General features: G+C 33.8%; 1 protein-coding gene and 1 long non-coding RNA gene across 2 annotated transcripts in view; both read left to right on the plus strand.

Moving 5' to 3' along the window:
* Positions 1 to 1,804: 1,804 nt before the first annotated feature.
* Positions 1,805 to 2,784, plus strand: LOC110454234. Its single transcript, XR_002463355.1, has 3 exons — positions 1,805 to 1,861; positions 1,988 to 2,062; positions 2,741 to 2,784. It is a non-coding gene; the product is annotated as an uncharacterized LOC110454234 (long non-coding RNA).
* Positions 2,785 to 12,944: 10,160 nt separating this feature from the next.
* LOC110454209 overlaps positions 12,945 to 14,318 on the plus strand; it is a 2,722-nt gene continuing 1,348 nt past the window's right edge. The window contains exons 1-2 of the mRNA XM_021503594.1: positions 12,945 to 13,123; positions 13,255 to 13,396. Coding sequence (XP_021359269.1) covers positions 12,975 to 13,123; positions 13,255 to 13,396 — 291 coding nt within the window. The 5' untranslated portion in view covers positions 12,945 to 12,974. The remainder of the gene's footprint in view (positions 13,124 to 13,254; positions 13,397 to 14,318) is intronic.

A 14,318-nucleotide genomic window follows, 5' to 3' on the forward strand; every position in this document is an offset into this window, starting at 1 on the left:
TATCAGGGATGGCAGAACTTGCCCCGGTCTCCCGTATGTAGATATTTTATAATATTGGTGATTGGAAAAAAATATTCACAATATAATTTTGGCATCAATGACGCCATTTTCTTCCAGTCAAAGCTAAATTAGATATTTGTTCTTGTGCTTGGGCTTGGGTATGGGTCGGGCGGCGCAGTGGATAGCGCGCTCGTCTTCACCAAGATGGCCTGATTCCATCCCGGCCACCTGCCCGACCACGCGGGTTTTCTCCGATTACTCAAGCTTCCACCCATAATAAGAATAAAACCCTCTGCGTGCTTCCGTCAGGGCACAAAAAAGAATGATTGAGATAAGCTGGGGGGAAAACTGTTTGGTAATTGCTATAGAAAAAAGTGCATTTTTCATATTTGACGATTAGTCTAAGTAAATGTATAGAGATGTAAGTTAAAAATTTAAATTAAGAAAAGAAAACATTGTAATACTTTGATGTAACTGAAATTGTCTTGATATGGATATGTAGTCTCAATTACTGTTCCATCATGAAACACCGGATTGAATTTCAAATTTTGTAACTGTCACCGAGGTTTGACAGGTAATGATGCCAAATAAAATTACAGTTTCTATCTGTAACTAGTTATTAATCGGCACGCGTTGTGAAAAAGTAATACGTTGCTGAAAAAGGGCGTTGCATAAATGCATTTTACATTGCTTCTTTTATGAGTGGTGATGCATAAATAATGTAAAGACTATATCCGGTCTTTCAAAAATGTCAATAATTTCGTTCATATTCTCAACAAATGAAAATCAAAAGCTGAAAAAATTCGGCACCCGAGAGCTACGCTCTTATTAGATTATAAAAGTAATATTTTAGCAAAAGACTGTTACACTCCATTCGTCATTACAAAAGGTTCTGGTATGCCCTGATATTACACTATTCAACCAAATTAAAAATGATTTAAAAATGATAACGTTTGATCATTTTCCATAAAGCATAGCAAAACATTATTATTTCATTTACAGGCTTAACTTAACATCAAATCTAATATTCATAATAATGATAATAAACATCATCATCGTCGTCGTTGTCGTTTCATGACGTATATTTCAACTAGATTGATAAACATCAAGTATCAATACATCAATATCTAGTGCATTATGACAGGTGCCAAATGTGATGTAGGAAAGTCTCATCCTTCTGAAATATTTAATTTTTCAATCAGATGTTTTCTTGTACATTATATTTGTTAGATACGTTTTTCGGTTTTTGTTTTCTTCTTAGTTCCCAGTCTCTTCTAATAATTTTCATGCCCGATCTTCTGCTTGTTAAGCAAAACATGTTACTCAGTGTTTGACTTTAATAATCACATTAGTATTGCCTCGGATACGGTGTGCAGAATGTGGCAGTGTTGGTACTAGTGCTGAAATGTTATAAATACAAGAAGTACATAATGAAAAAAATATACGAAAAAGAAGTATATATTGACTTTGATTTAAGAAGTTTATCAGAAAAAAACATCTATGACTTCGCAGAGAGATTCAGTTACGCTTTCCACTTGAAGAATTTGAAATGTTCGCTATTTTGTAAAGAAAGCGGAAAAGTAGACTGAGATAGTCACGGAAATAATATTACTACGGAAGTGACGATGTATCAAGTACTTCCTTTTTATCTCTAGGCGATGGCAGAAAAGCACAACAGTACTCTGTGGGGGCCAACATGTGATTCCACGGATTGCCTAGCAACAGACATCCCTTTACCATTAATGGAGGTGGGAGAATGGGTACATATCAGTTATGTAGGAGCCTACTCGTTATGCCGGGCCACCAACTTTAACAGCATGCCACGACCAAAGCTGTATTACTTCTGTTCACGTCACACTTGGTATGTATTTCGTTTGCCCCAACTCAAATAGTTATTTTATATATTCGACAAATTTATAATTCAACTTCTTTAGCAGGAAAGGATTTCATTTTTCTATTGTTTATATGATATCTTCATTCACTGCAGGGCATCCTTACAAAACCTGATGGATCATTGAACTTGAGCTAGAACAGCCGTCATCAGATTAGAACAGTAAAACTTGTAAGTGTTCTTACTTTCTCAGACGATTAATGTAATAAAGTGTACCATCAAATTTAAAAAATATTTTGTCGTTCTCAATAAAATGAATGACTATTTATAAGAATTTTTTTTTCACATGTTGTCATGCAATTACCGATGTAATAAAATTTCAAATATTATTATTGAAATCGAAAAGAGTATGCAAGGGTTCGAATTACAGTACCTAGCCTACCATTAACCAATCTTACAGTGGTTACACAAGTTCAGCATCAGAACGAGTGCTCAATTTATGGGGCGCAGAGCATCTAAAACACTTCACCGGGTAGGTAACTCTACGCTAGAAAAACAGCGTTTGGTTGTTTCGTCTTTTGTGGAGTAAAACAAAAACTCTATGTGAAACTCTTATTATGACTGATTCAGTGATACCATAGAAAGAAATTCTACAAATCTGTTGAATTTTAAAACGATAATGTTCATTATTTCTAACTATGGGTATCAATGATGAAGAAATGTAGGTGGTTGTGAGATCATTGTGCATTTCATAAATTAGTTGCGTTAGCGCCTTTTTGTTCTTTCAGCAATATCCTTAGTCCCAGTCTCAAAATATAAAATAAATAATTAGTTGTATGATGCAAATAGCGATATGAAATAATGCGGAAAGCTTCAAGTTAACTTAAAATTTCTTTTTATTTTATTTAGGTACATATGACCAGGGCTTACAATGCTGCCGTTTTGGTTTTGCGGAATGCTTTTCTTTAGGCTACATTGGTTTCAGCTTAATTTTTTAAGGGGTTCATATTTCTCCTTCTGTTTTAACTTTTTTTTTTTTTTTTTTTTTTTTTTTTTTTATNTTTTCTGTTCGTATCAACTTATGGTCTCATTTTGTCCTCCTGTGTTCGGTTTTTGCGATACATTACGATTCCATTTTTTTCATATAGTTTTGTAATGATGTGATCATTGTTGCCATACATTTGTAAATGTCAAGATATAGAACTGACTGTCTTATTGTCAAGGGGAAAATACCGCCATTATGGAATCATTTAAGTAATATATGCGAACGCTAAATTAAAGTGTAGAGCAAGCATCTTACTGTAATCTTTATTAAAAATTGTATATTCAACTTATAAAAATTCAAAATTATCATTACGAATTTTGTCAAGTACATGTAGCTGCTCAGTCATTCTAGAAAAAAATGTCAATGTGATCTCAGTAAATCATGTCTCAGATATAGCCTGTCTTTTGTACATTTAGATGCATGTGTAAGTGGTGTTTATTCTGAAATGCTCTCTGGCGTGTTTAAATATTTATCGACGACAAATAAAATGAAACACACATTTTTTGGCAACATTTCGACATTTTATTTTGACATGCTGGTGACATATTAAAGACAGGTAACAACATCACAATACACAGATATGTTAATAAAGATATAGTCTTCACAACTGTTACTAGCCATCAATTGATTCACCAGGACTAGCCTAAAAATAATCATAACTTATTTCATATTCTGCCATTAAATTTTAGGAGGGATTGCATAATTTAGACCGTTTTTATGTGAGCAAAACATTCATATAAAAGCAATACTGCATATCTTCGAACAGGTGTGTCATTCGCAGGTAAATTTGACCTACGTGTGCGCATAGCTGTTTCATATCATATTTATTCGAAAAACACGATTCATGAGAATCTTTTGCGAACAGGAAAATAACATATTTACCTACAAGCATGGTCCAGTTAATAGCTACTAAATGCAAAGTCGCACTTTTTTGAAAGGGAAATAATTCTATTATACTTTCCTCAATTATACAACCTGTCAAATAAAAAAGCCATATATGAAATATTTATCATCGGAATTGAAAATCATAATCAAATAATATTAAGTTCACACTCAATAATGTATTTTATATGATTAATTTTTTCATAATAATTCACCATGTTTTAAATATTTAAATACCCGTGAAAAGAAATTAATATAAAACAAATCCAAAATTATACAGAATACAAAAGTGTGAAAATCATTTTACATCAATCTTATGGAACTATCTATGTAAAAGTTGCGTTAAAACAACAACTTGCCTGCTAAGTATTACTGAAATAATGTCACGAACTCTACAACCAGAACAAATATAACAGGAATGTTATTCACTGGCGACAGTATGACGTCTATGTAACAGTTAAGTATACACTGCTCGGAGATGTTAACAACATTTTCGCAAGAAAACAATGAAGCATAATAGGAGAGCATTTACACATTTTGATTGACAATCTCAACATGACAAGGAACAGTAATGGTAAGCATCTATATATTTATACATTTTCCACAAAGGATTATAAACAATATAAGAATAATAAAATATATCAAAATGCATAGATGAAATGATTCCTTCAAAGCACTGATTTACTATATGTAGACAAACAACACGAGGAGAATATTGCATGTACAAACCAACACATAGTGAGCCTATCGATCAATACTTGTTCTCTCTCTGAATTTACATATTCTTTAATTTATTACAAAAAACAATCTATAATTAGTAAAAGCTCGTTAATCAAGAAATTCTCCTCAGATAATGAATGTAAGCCATGATCCACAAAAGCCGTGTTTCGTTTATCTATAAATTAACTACAGATTTTTTCGCTTGGAACCGGAGTGTCCAGATTAACCAAGTCCATCAGTATTCTATAAACAAAAGTACCAGCTATATACATGTGGTACAATGTTTTACGTATATTTTCTTCACAAGCTGTTGTTGGTTTTCCTGATTGTATCTAATGTGATCGTTACGAGGTACGAGACAATTTCCACAATAATATTCAAATAATAACCTATTTTAAATATGGAAACTTAATATTTTATAAGTCAAGAAAACCTTTTGAATTCCATAATGTATCTATCGATATGTACCTACATATATTTTATGTTCATATCTTATCATAAATTGTAACAGATTTTTTAACATACAATCAACAATATGTATAATAATTACTAAACAGACAACATCTTTAAATCACACATTCTTGGTTTTTTTCTTCATAAAAAGTATTTGCATTCGGAATTTCGTTAAGGATTTCTCATCCGGTAAAACCTTGATTTCATCTGGAACAGCCAACGACTTATTTTATTACAAAACCCCGATGGCTAGCATGGCTATATATATATATATATATATATATAGTGAAATAGTGCAGAGTGCATGACTACTTCTGGCTTTTTTAGTGCGTATTTCAATAATATTGCGCAAATTTCAATTTTTGGAAGGATTAGGGATAACAATTAGCATACAAATGTTATTATACAACATTCTGATATGAAATTAAAGAATTACTTGCATAATTCCTGCAAACCAAAAGAGGCACATGCATTATTCCTGCAAACCAAAAGAGGCGACTAAGTGTGGACCCCCTGCTGTGACTGTTAGATCCATCGCAGTATTGAGAGGCGACTAATGAGATATTCCGTAGCAAATTGGAGATTTTTTCATATTTACCGGGCCAGATTTCCACAGGCACATGTTCCACGTTTTTGATATCTCTCGTTGACTCACTTTATATGACAGTGTATCTTGCGCAAGAATAGGTCCTCTACATCAGCGTTCCTTGTCTGCGATGCTCTCAGCTTAATTGCTGCCTTCGGCTGTCTTTAGCCGAGGGGACTTTTTTTATATATATAATAGCTATATTTTCAATTATAGTATATCATTTCTATCTTCTTTTAATATGATGTATATGTACATGTAACTGTTCTGTTTCACTGTGTCTTGAAAAAGCAGCGGTACGCTCCGAAAATTTGACAACCTAAACTTGTCCACACTGTTGGAATTACTTCTTTGCCCCTACGGACATACCTCCATTAGGATCCAGTGTTATATGGGATTTTTACCGTCTATATTACTTCTTTGACCCCAAACTGTTCATATATGTATATATATTAATTATAATCAGAACAAAGATACATGAAGTGAACAAATTTCATTCCCAACAGAAACAGAACTAACTGTTGATCTGTAAACAAATCACTTTTACAACACAGTCCCTTTGTTCCATAATAACGCATTCACAGACCTGTGAAGATTGACCTAAATAAAGTGATAGAAAGATGAGCCAGGCTTCATCCAAAGAGATAGAAAGGGGGAGCCAGGCTTTGTCCAAAGAGTTGGAAAGGGGAGCCAGGCTTTACCAAAAGAGTTGGAAAGGGGCGCCATGCTTTGTCCAAAGAATTTGAAAGGGGAGCCAGGCTTTGTCTGAAGAGTTGGAAAAGGGAGCCAGGCTTTGTCCAAAGAGTTGGAAAGGGGACCCAGGCTTTGTACAAAGTGATAGAAAGGGGAAGACAGGCTTTGTCCAAAGAGTTGGAAAGGGGAGCCAGGCTTTGTCCAAAGAGTTGTAAATTGGAACCAGGCTTTGTTCAAGGAGTTGGAAAGGGGAACAAGGCTTTGTCTAAAGAGTTGGAAAGGGGAACAAGGCTTTATCTAAAGAGTTGGGAAGGGGAACAAGGCTTTGTCCAAAGAGTTGGAAAGGGGAGCCAGGCTTTGTCCAAAGAGTTTGAAAGGGGAGCCAGGCTTTGTCCAAAGTGATAGAAAGGGGAGCCAGGCTTTGCACAAAGTAATAGAAAGGGGAGCCAGGCTTTGTACAAAGTGATATAAAGGGAGAGCCGGGCTTTGTCCACGGAGTTGGAAAGGGGAGCCAGGCTTTGTCCAAGGAGTTGGAAAGGGGACCCAGGCTTTGTCCAAAGAGTTGGAAAGGGGAACAAGGCTTTGTCCAAAGAGTTGGAAAGGGGACCCAGGCTTTGTCCAAAGTGATAGAAAGGGGGAGCCGGGCTTTGTCCACGGAGTTGGAAAGGGGACCCAGGCTTTGTCCAAAGAGTTGGAAAGGGGAACCAGGCTTTGTCCAAAGAGTTGGAAAGGGGACCCAGGCTTTGTCCAAAGTGATAGAAAGGGGAGCCAGGCTTTGTACAAGCACATAGAAAGGGGTGCCACAAGGTGACAATCAGATTTTGATTCCGTACATTCAATCAGATTTAGTCTGTTCTGGATTTTTCACTCAGTCAAGTGAAAACCAGTATACACAAATATAAACCAATTGCTCAAATGTCATTTTCATTTACATTTTCTTACTCCTACAAAAGATGACAATCTCTAAATTACTGACAGAGACAGAAAAAAGGGTCTTCCTGCAGCTCATACATAAGCAATATTCAGATAAGTTATTACCATAATCTGTATGAACATGCATATCTAAACCTAACTTTCAACTTAAGCTCCTGCGATTTGCACATGTCTAACTTGACAATGACAACCTCTCACTTACTGACTGAGACAGAAAATGTGTCTTCCAGCACCTCATACATTAGAGAGGTTCATATTAATTATTATCACAATCTGTCTAAACATGCATATCTCGACCTTAGTTTCAACTAAAACTCTTGCGATTCTATCAAATGTCACATGGTACACTACTGCAACGATGAAGGACTAATATATTTTGCTATCCAACTCTGGACATTTGCATCAACTTTAACTTGTCTGCAATTTTTCTGAGATCGTATTCACCTTCAAAAGGCTGATTAAGGTATAGGTATTGTTAGATCAAAGATAGTTGTACTTACAATATGCAAGGCCTACATCAGACAAAACCTCACTCAGAAGAAACATCTTGTTCTTCTCGAGATTCCTGAGACAAAGTTCCTCCACTAAATATGATCTAAGTTCACAGTGCTGTTCCCTCTGTGTAAACCACCACTGAATCGTTTTTAATGAGATTGTCCGTATCGTTTCCGTGATGTGTTCCTATGTCGGGGATAGCACTTGTTCTCATCACAGCTACGGCCGCCGCAGACTAACTCCGCATGCGGTTCTGCCTTTTTAGCGTGTTGCTTGCCTGTCATAGAAGTTCATACTATTATGTATCACTGGGTATTTACACAGGTGGGACTTTTTGTAGATTTATTCCAAAGGTCAGTGTATTTTGTAGTTTCTATTTTTCACCACTTAAACTTCCTGAAACATCTGTATTATTTGATCGGAATCACAAACCCCACAGAACAATATATTTTTTAAAACAGAGTTTCATTAAAGCCTTATAAAACATCATGTACATTATCATGGAACGCCACCTAGATAGGAGTTTCTTATACATCCAGCAGTGTTATGTCTTGTCATGATTCTTACACAGCCATGTTGTATATTACTATTACTGAGTGAACACTTATTCACCTACTTACGGGTGTTTGAGGTATATGGTTCCATACAGTGTCATGAAAAAACATTATAGATATTTTCAAGGTGGAAATTTACGCTACCCATATAAAGTTCCTGATTTACCACAAGGCTATAGATTAATGAAATACACATTAAAAGATTTAAGATATTGAACCTTTCAAACATTTGTTGACCTTGAGAAATTATCATATTACTAATTTCAGAAGTACAATTCTGAGTTACCTCTGCAGAGAAGTGATGACTTAAGGGAAGCTTACCTGTGAGTAGACCTCTTCTGCTGTGAAAGTGCCATGGAAACCGCCATGGATTCTTGATCTTCCTCCTGGTAGCCATGGTGATGTTGATCCTCCATAAACATTGGATTATGTACTCCTATTGAAATCATTAACAGAGCAGTATGTTGATTCAATTTTCAACGATTTCATAGACATGGTAATAAATTATTAGTTTTCAGTAACTCAATAAAAATTACCCCTAGGATTACTGTGAAAAATTAACTGTATAAAGGTGATCCAAACATTGATAATATTTACCTGTGACCGAGTGAGCACTCCTAGCCAGACTTGGTACCTGTAGTGTCATATTAATGGCTCACTTTAGACTACCATAACCCTGGACAATGTACATGCAGGGGTCAACATAATTTTAATATAAGAAAATATTTTGCAAGTTAAAACAAAACATTGTATAAATAATATCGGGTAAAAATACATTCATAAATAGTTAACCTTAATAATGCTTAACAATATTGATGAACATTTTCTGCGTATCATAAAGTTTTGTTTTATCCCATTTTCCAAGGCTGCTCTATATCATATAACTTTACTTTTTAACTCTGACTTATTTCAATGAGTCAATTATAATCAAGAAACAATGATTTATTTTAATGATTTAATTTGTTAACAAGAATTGATGACTCACTTTTAATTTTATGGATTAATTACTGAACAAACAAAAATCACTGACTTTCATACATTAATGATTTGATTTGTAAACCAAGACATTGACTTACTCATTGGAGTACTTTCTCAACAAGAAACACTGATTTACCTCAAAGGTTTATTTTCCAATCGAGAAATGTTGTCTTTAATATTTCAATAATGTAATTCGTAAACAAGAATCACTGCCTTTCTTTAATTGATTAATTTTTAAATAAATACACAGACTTGCTTCAATGGGTTAACTTGTTATCTAGGAACTCTGACTTATGTAAGTCCATTAGTTTATAAACAAAAATATGTTGACTTTAATACTTCATTAGTTTAATAAGTAAACAAGAGTTAATGAATCACTTTTTGAAACACTGACTTTCATTCATTAATGAGTGAATTTGTAAACCAAAAACATTGACCTACCTAAGTGGATTAGTCTGTAAGCAGGAAACACAATTTACATTAATTTACTTCAAAGGATTAATTTGCAAATACGAAATGTTGACTTCCTTCTAAGGTTTAATTTGTAAAGTATATAGACTTACTTCAATGTGTTAATTTGTAAATAAGATTTTTTTTTTATTTCAATGGTTGAATTTGTAAACAAGAAACACTGAATTTCCTTAAAGTATTAATTTTCAAATAAAAACACTGACTTACTCAATGGATTTGTTTTCTTTTATAATTGCCTAATGGCCCAGCAATAGTTAACGAGATCATATTAAACCAGCAATAAAATATTTATATGAATGGTTGAATTGTAAATAACAGAAATTATATTGTCTTACTTCAATGGTTGAATTGTAAACAACAGAAATGATATTGTCTTACTTCAATGGTTCAACTGTAAACAACAGAAATTATATTGATTTACTTCAATGGTTCAATTTGTGAACAAGAAAGACTGACTTACTACAACACCAATTTGTGAAAAGCGATGTTGACTCATTTAAAACATTGAATTGTAAAAAAAAAAAAAAAAAAAATTTATAATGGCTTGTTTTTTGGAACCAAGTAACACTGTCTTCATGGTTTAATACTGTACACCTGGAATTTTTTGTTGCAGTTTAATTTTCACCTTTTTCGCCCAACGTAATGAGGATGAATTGATAATTTACACCAAACATTAGTAAACAACATACATAGTAATTAAGAGGGGATGTCACGAACCATCAAGCTTCAAATGGAAACTAGAAATATTTTATATTTTCTAACTTTATATGGACCATCTTAATGGTAATTATCTGTTGCTGCCATATGAATTAAATTTTATAAAATTTTTGTTACTTTTGTTGAGGATTAAAGTTGTTACCGTGGAAACTGCTGATATTACCAAAATAAACTCAATTTCCATGATTTTACTGACATTTTCTAATGTTCAACATATTTTAATTAACAAGTATTTTAATGTAACATATATATAGTTTCAAAATATATTTCAAAAATCAACATATTGTTATAATGTTGCTATGGTAACCAATATTGGACCTACTTTATAAAAAAAACACAATTCTAATAAAAAAACTTACATTAAAGTGATTATTTCAATTCTGCAACAAGATAGTCATAAAATACACAGTGTTTACAATTGAGCAACAGTGTCCTGACCAAAAGACTTTTTGTTTAGACGAGGAAAAACATGGAAACAAAATCACTAATTTCTTAAAAATTGTAAAGGACCTGTTACAGGAACAAAAGAATTTTGCCCACAAAGNTTTCAAAGCTACAGTTAAACTAAATCATAGGCATAGGTTTGCGTAGGAATATTTGCAGTAAAAAAATTTCTTATATAATAGCCTAGAAAACTAAGTGATGAATTTGCAAAAATACTCCTTAGCAACCAGTTTTATCCCGTAGCAACCAATGTTATCCCTTAGCAACAGCATCAAAAATGGTATTTTTGTAAGCTACCAAACATTATTTTGTATTCTTGAAAGAACATATAGTGCTATATTGAGAAGTAAATAACAAATTTGCCAAAATACTCCTTAGCAACCAGTTTAATACCTTCGCAACCACTTTTTTCCCTTACCAACAGGTTTAAACAAGAGGTCCATTGGCATTAACGGTCACCTGAGTTCTGATATATTTATACAAAGAGTTGATTTTAAAACATAAACATAAATATTATTCAAAGTGACAAAAAACAATAAAACCACCTTATTCAATATCTAGCATACAGATTTAAGATTGAAAAGTATTTGAAACTAGCACCTCTGATTCTAAACAAAGAAAATGAAGAAATTTTAGCACACTGACTCGTTTGGGCCCCGCCCTACAGCCCTTGGTGGTAGGGCTGGCTCAAAATGTTCAAAGTATCAAACTTTCTACTCAGGGTTATAATTCCAATCAAGTTATCAACATGTAATATTCAAAGTATCATTTGCCATTATAAACCATAATATATTTTGCCACCCCCCTTCCCCAGGGGTAAACGTGAGACCCTAAGGTCATAAAATTCACAATTTTGGTAGAGCACCTTAAAACCCTTCAATCTTTAAAGAGTATTTGATTCTACCATATCTAGGTCTTGAGAAGAAGATTTTTGAATTATTAGTCAAGTTGACCCTTTTTTGCCCCGCCCCTCAGGCCCCTGGGGGCTGGGGACCAAATTCACAATTTTGGTTAACCTTCGGCCATGAAAGGTTTCTGGAAAATTTCATTGAAATTGGTTCAGGGGTCGAAAAGGTAAATTGTTTACGGACGCACGACAGACGACGGACAACGACGGACAAAAGCCGATCGCAATAGGTCACTTGAGACTTTGTCTCAGGTGACCTAATAAAAGAGGAGAAGAATACGAATGGACAGTCCCAACAAGATATCGTTCCCATTTGAAGATACATTGTGTTGCTCGGCCTTTTAAACACAGGACAATGCAAATACCAAGTACAATATCACGCCAAATTCATTCGGAACTCCTCCGCTCGATAAAATGACCGTGCCTAAAGTACATGTAATTATATAATCCCGTGTATACAGAATTAAGTCCCATGTAAGCTTTCAAGCAAATTACTTCATAATAGATATCGACTCACAGTCTACAGATGTCCGCAACCGTTACACTTTTTTGATGTAAAAATAATAAGGATCCCAACGTAAAGTAAGGTGTGTTATAGAAATGCGATAGTTCTTATTTGGAATGCTTAAATACACAGTCTGTAATATCAGTATTTCTGAAAAGTATCAACTTGTCAAATCTTAAATGGAGTACCGTAAAAGCAAATATTAATACAATTAAACTTGCTACGGTTTGTGTTTTGACTTAAAATACGAAGAGAGAGCTGCCTTCTTGATATCTTATCTATAATTTCTTACATTTATGGTGTTCGAACCTAGTTAGAGAATGTTAAGTGGAGATTTAAAATGCGTTTTTCTAAAAATATTTTATAGTTTGCTGAAAAATGATCTTGTGTATCATTTAGTAATTTGAATCCCACGTATAATGTTTGTTTTTAGGTTTTATTATCTTATTTATTTTTGCTTGAATGTCTTATCAATCTTTTGAAAATATTCGAAGTACTATAAGCTTAATGGAAACATTGAAATTACGTAATTCATATTTTATGAATACATGAAATATGTATATTATTTTATATATAAATCGATTTTTGTATTTGTAGATAGAAAACAAACCAATAATAAGAAAACAAACGAAACGTATTATTCAAAAAACGTTGTTGAAAAGTGAGATTATGAAAGTCTACTCAAGCTTTCAAACCAGAGAAAACCTTGACCTAGATAAGCAGAGCTGATTGTATGATAGTGGCAGAGTAGAAGGAAAGCATGGCTGCCAAATATGCTATAGTCTTAACACTGATTAGTTTTTGTTCTCCATGCGTGGCGGCGGAGTGGACACGCGAGATTCAAGAGAAGCTGGTCAATGTGAGAAGTGTCACATTTCTAGTAACTGTTAATGACACGTGGGATCCTAAGTAAGTACAAATCGTCATATCCGGTTTAGAGTTTGAAACAGAAGACGTGAATTCATTCAAATTTCCAGCAAAGTCAACGGTTTGGCTGTCGATATTATAAGTATTTAGTGTATTTTTTGTTTGTTCACTAGTGGATGCATTGCAACGGTAAAAACACCTCCTCTAAAACCGAATGTCAAATACAACCATACGGAGCAGATTCATGTTGGAAGCTGTGATCACGGTCCATTGGATTTTCGGGTTTCGTCTCTCAACGACAGTGTGAATGCTATGGTACGTGTAAGGAACATAAGAAACTATATACAAAGCATTAGAGAGGAGTCTTCATTTCACATGAAATAGAAACAAATTCAAGATCCTCTCTATCACAATTGTGCTAAATCTATTATTCACAGCATAATATAACAGTCATGCGATATCACCTGAGTTCAGTAAATCGCGATTATGTATCAATATATATTTAAAACAATTTATTTTGTTTGGCTTTCTGCATAACTACATTAATTTTGTATATATGTTGTTTTTTTTGCTTTTTTTAATGTCTGGTGATTATTTTGCGCCACAAGGTACATTTTTAATTTCCAAAAAGACGCTTACCCTTCCTGAACACCTGGTCTCAACTGTTTGTCATGTTCGAAAAGTCTCCATGTAAAGCTTTCATTTGTTAATGTCTTTCCCTACTTTTTTTTTAATTTCGAGTTCGATTTATGGTTTTGTTCATACTTCGATAATTTCTTGCTTTTGTGTGTGTGTCGTTGTGTTGTATTTAACACATGACGTAGTATGTGACGTTTTAGTATGTTGAGTTATTTTACTGATGAGTGTGACGTATGTGCGTCAATATGACGTCAGGTTTGAATGATGAGGTATTCTTCACTATTATACTGAATAAAAAAACCGCACAATTACATTATGCAATCAATAGCCTATGATATTTTTTGTACAAAATTTTATATTAATATGAAGGGACAAGTCTACTCTTTACAATACTATAAAAGAAAATTCTGTGTGACGTCACTCGTGTCATCAGTAGTTACTAAAAGAGTGGGATACCCGCGAAAAACAAATTGACACTTCAGTACCTGGTGTGTGCACCTTTTGCACGTATCCCTGCATGAATTCATGAGAACATTTATTCGCCTTAAGGAAATGTTGTTCCATCTTGTGTTAAAGCTGCGATCAACTGGGCGCGGTT

The sequence above is a fragment of the Mizuhopecten yessoensis genome, unplaced genomic scaffold, assembly GCF_002113885.1.
Source record: "Mizuhopecten yessoensis strain PY_sf001 unplaced genomic scaffold, ASM211388v2 scaffold7725, whole genome shotgun sequence".
In the NCBI taxonomy this organism is placed as follows: domain Eukaryota; kingdom Metazoa; phylum Mollusca; class Bivalvia; order Pectinida; family Pectinidae; genus Mizuhopecten; species Mizuhopecten yessoensis.